A 4,102-nucleotide genomic window follows, 5' to 3' on the forward strand; every position below is an offset into this window, starting at 1 on the left:
CTCTCTCTCTCTCTCTCTCTCTCTCACACACACACACACACACACACACACACACACTCTCATGGATACCTTTACATTCAATCCTTTTACATTATTATTATTATTATTATTATTATTATTATTATTATTATTTTTCCTTTTTGGATTCTTTGAGACTGTAGCCCAGGCTAATCTTGAGTATCTGATCCACCTCCTTCCATTTCCCGAGTGCTGGGATTACAGGTTTGGTTTGCCACCGTCAGCTTCCTTCTGCCCTTTCTTACACATCTTAGAATCAGTTTATCTAGTAGCTCTGATTGGGATTTTGATTATCTTCATGATAATAATTGAGATTCCCCATCCTCAGCCAGGGCATGTGACCTAGATTTTAGAGTCAGACCTGGGGGCAAGCCCTACTTCGTGATTTTTGGGGATCGTCCCCACTATGCGACTGAGAGGACATGGAAATCAACATGTGACTCTGAGCCTCAGTTTCCCTCACTGCGAAGCAGGGATGCTGACACTACTTCACTGTGACCCTGAGATTGCTTGAGGTAAGGCCACGGAAGCCCTCACCCAGTGCCTGGCACAGGAACAGGCTCAGGCAGGTGCTCTGTGAGAGGAACCCTGCAGCTAGAGCGATGACATCGCCCACGCCACTGCCGCTTTCGGCACTCTCATACCTGCTTCTTCACAGTTCTGTCAAAGAGGCTCCTGTCCACAGTCAAAGTCACAGACCTGGGAGCTGAGGACACATGCAGTGTCTTGCCTGTACCCCCCACCCCCACCCCTCACCAACATAGGAACTCAGAACCCAGAATGCTTTCCTTTCTGAAACTTCGAGGCACCGGGGTGCTCGGCTTGTCAGAGAGAGGGAAAGCAACAGGGTCTGAACACCTGGGCCCTCATCCTGCTGAAAGCCCAAGGTGATTAACCTGTCACAGATGGGAAGGACAGACAGACAGAGGGGAGGACAGACAGATGTAGGAGTCAGACAGGCAAAGATAAGCTAGTGCTTTGGAAGAGATGTGGGAGAGGTCAAAGCCCCGTGGAGGTCACCCTGTCTTTCAGACTCTCTTGGTGTCTCTACCCTATGCCTTTTAGAACCTGAAGAGGTTCCTTAGGGCGTGGCAGAGATTCCCTTAGCCATCTCCGGAGAAGCATCACCTGGATTTCTAGCAAGTTCTTCCCTTCTCTGGCCAGTCTGGAAACAAGCTGCAGGGGAGGTGGGGGGGAAGATAGAAAGGGTGTTGGGTACTCACCAGGCAGGTTAAAGATTCTGTCCCCACTGAGCAGCAGCAGCAGCAGCAGCAGAAGCCACAGGCTGCCCATGTCTGTGCTGATGAGTGTTCTAGAGGACATTCAGAAGGTGCTCTGGCCCGAACAGAGGGATAGACAGCGAGACAACACAGTCCTGGGGCTTTTTGTAGTTAGAACCAATGCTGACAGAGAGTCAGAGGAGGGGGAGAGGCTGTTTCCCATCAGCTGCAATCAGTGGACCTCTGGGGACCGCAGTTCCAACTAGTGAATATCTCCAAGGATCTTAGTTGTCAGCCTTTAACGAATAGCAGGGCAGAGCTCTGGGCCACCCAGTTTCCCTGTCCCCAGCACCGGAGTATCTGAGTTTCAGAGATATTGGTCTTCCACCTTCTGGGTTTGAGTTGACATTTGAGAAGTCAGATCTTCTGCCTGTACTTGTGGGATGTAAAAACCCTGTTAGGAAGTTTGGTAAGGTAGAGCAATTCGAGACCCGGAGACTCAGTGGGCACACACCTGAGGCTTAGGTAACTCTCTGCTCCCTGCCAGACTCCTGACTTGGAACATGTGCCATGCTTTTCACATAAAAGAGATATGTCAGTCGGGCAGTGGTGGCACATGCCTTTAATCCCAGCACTTGGGAGGCAGAGGCAGGTGGATTTCTGAGTTCGAGGCCAGCCTGGTCTACAAAGTGAGTTCCAGGACAGTCAGGGCTACACAGAGAAACCTTGTCTCAAAAAGCCAAAAAGCAAAAAATGTGTCATGTGGTCACATAGGCTCAAAACAGAGTTCTCCATGCTAACGAAGTACCTAGAGGCCTGGAGGGCTTAGCCAATAAGCTTCCCTTCCCAGACATTCCTCCCTGCAAAAGGTTCACTCTGAGAAGTAGGGTGTGGTTTTACCCATCCATTTCCCTCCGTGACAATAAACTGTTTAGATTCATGGATCCACTGTGGGGAGAGCCTTGAAAAAGGCCTTTGCCTACAGAGCTGTAACCTAATCTCTGGTTAGAAGGCCTTTCTGCGCTCCAAGCTACAACCATCACCAAGCCTGCCTCTGCCAAGCTAAGGACAATCATCTCTGCTGGTACAAGCCAGAGCTCTCCTCCCCACCCCCCAACCCGGGCCTAGATGCTGTCTCCAGCCCTCGGGCCCCTGCAGTGTTGTGGGATAAGCGCAGTCAAACTCCCTGTCTCCCCACCCCCCTCCAAGCAGCATGTCCAGTGGCCTACAACCCTACATGTACTGATCCAGTTTTCTCTGTGGTGGTTTGAATGAGACTGGCTCCCATAGGTCCCTACATTTGTATGCTTGGCCTCCAATTGGTAGAACTGTTTGGGAAGGATTGGGGGTGTGGCCTTGTTGTTACTGGGGGTGGCTTTGAGATTTCAAAAGCCTCTGCCATTCCCAGCATTCTATCTGCCTCCTTGCTTGCTACCGCTCCAGCCACAGGCCCCGAGTTCCCCCACCAGACTTCACTTGACCCACAAAATCCTCCCACTTCCTTCCAGTAACCTGTGCCGTTCTTCTCCAGAAGGCCTTGGGGGAATTCGTGTTTTAGCTGGCCACTCTTTGATGTCCAAGGGTAGAGCCACCTGTGCAGCTTGGACTGTGGTGATCCTATCAGACCCTATCAAGGCTCCCCAGGGTAAGAAGGGACAGAGGACACAGCCTGCTTCATCAGACAGGGGCTCCCACATGAGGCCAGAAACTACCTTCACCCTAATCAAGGTCAGGGGTGATATTTCTATCATTAAGTCAATGATCTGGGGGAATAACTTCATCAGATTAGAAGCCCTTAAGGGGGTCATCAGAATGCCCCAACCCCAAAGCAAGAACGCCACTGAGAACTCCAGGCTAGCCTCTACTTCTCTTCCACGTTCCTAACTTAGTCTCTCAGGTGCTGGGATCGTACGGTTGTCACCACGTTCAGCACAGACCCGTTGGTTTGTATGGTTCATTTCATTAGAGACAGTGTCTCATGTAGCCCAGGCTGGCCTTCAGTTGGCTGTGTAGCTGAGGATGCCCTTCAATTCTTGATTCTCCTGCCCCTATTTCCCAACTGCTGGGAATAGAGTATGAACTACCAAGCCCCAGGCAAGAGGGCTTTTAGGATAAGAGATCTCTCTTCTCTTTCCACCAAAGGCAGGGGTGCGGAACGGTAGAGGACTAGCAGTCAGACCCGTTGGTTATAACACAAAAGTTTATTTTCGGTGCACACGGTCTCACTGGCCGGGCTCTTCTCTTTCTGGTGCTTGGGCCCACGCAGGCCTCATCCGGCTCTGGCTGATGCAGAGGTCAGGGATGTTCATCTTTAGGCCAAAGCCTGGCTACGACGTTCTGTACATCCGCTCTCAGCCAGAATCCTGACTCGTCCGGACTTGAGGCTCCCGGGCGTAAGTCCTGAAGATGCTGCCACCTTTCCAGCCCCATGGCCTCTGCCGCCCGGGTGCAAGGGAGAGAGATGGGCTCCAGTCTGGGATGCAGCAGCTGGCCCAGTGTGTGCAGGCCCTTCGGTTCCCATACCGCCTTCTCAGTGGCTAAGCTTCTGTTTGCTAACCATGTTTGTGTTAGAATCATACACCTGCAAACCAAGAGAGCTTTTTGTCACTCTGCTTACCTTAATGGGACAGCCTGCTCCTCCTTCCTCCTCCTTCCTCCTCCTTCCTCCTCCTGCCTCCACAGCTGCTCCACCCGGGGAACTCTAGCATGCTTAGTACCAGTCTAAACTGGAGAGCTCAGGCATCCCCAGGACTCCATTCCACTCTAGTCCCATGAGATAGGAGGCATACACACACACACACACACACACACACACACACATACACACACACATACACACACACACACATACACACACACATACA

At 51.5% G+C, this 4,102-nt stretch overlaps 1 protein-coding gene across 2 annotated transcripts in view; it reads right to left on the reverse strand.

The window, feature by feature from the left end:
• Positions 1-3,420: 3,420 nt before the first annotated feature.
• Positions 3,421-4,102, reverse strand: part of Catsper4 (cation channel sperm associated 4) — a 16,555-nt gene continuing 15,873 nt past the window's right edge. For both annotated transcript variants that reach the window (XM_021200918.1, XM_021200917.1), the window contains one exon: positions 3,421-3,819. In XM_021200918.1, the coding sequence (XP_021056577.1) occupies positions 3,769-3,819 (51 nt within the window). In that variant the 3' untranslated portion in view covers positions 3,421-3,768. The remainder of the gene's footprint in view (positions 3,820-4,102) is intronic.

This window comes from Mus pahari, chromosome 6 (genome assembly GCF_900095145.1).
Source record: "Mus pahari chromosome 6, PAHARI_EIJ_v1.1, whole genome shotgun sequence".
NCBI classification, from domain to species: domain Eukaryota; kingdom Metazoa; phylum Chordata; class Mammalia; order Rodentia; family Muridae; genus Mus; species Mus pahari.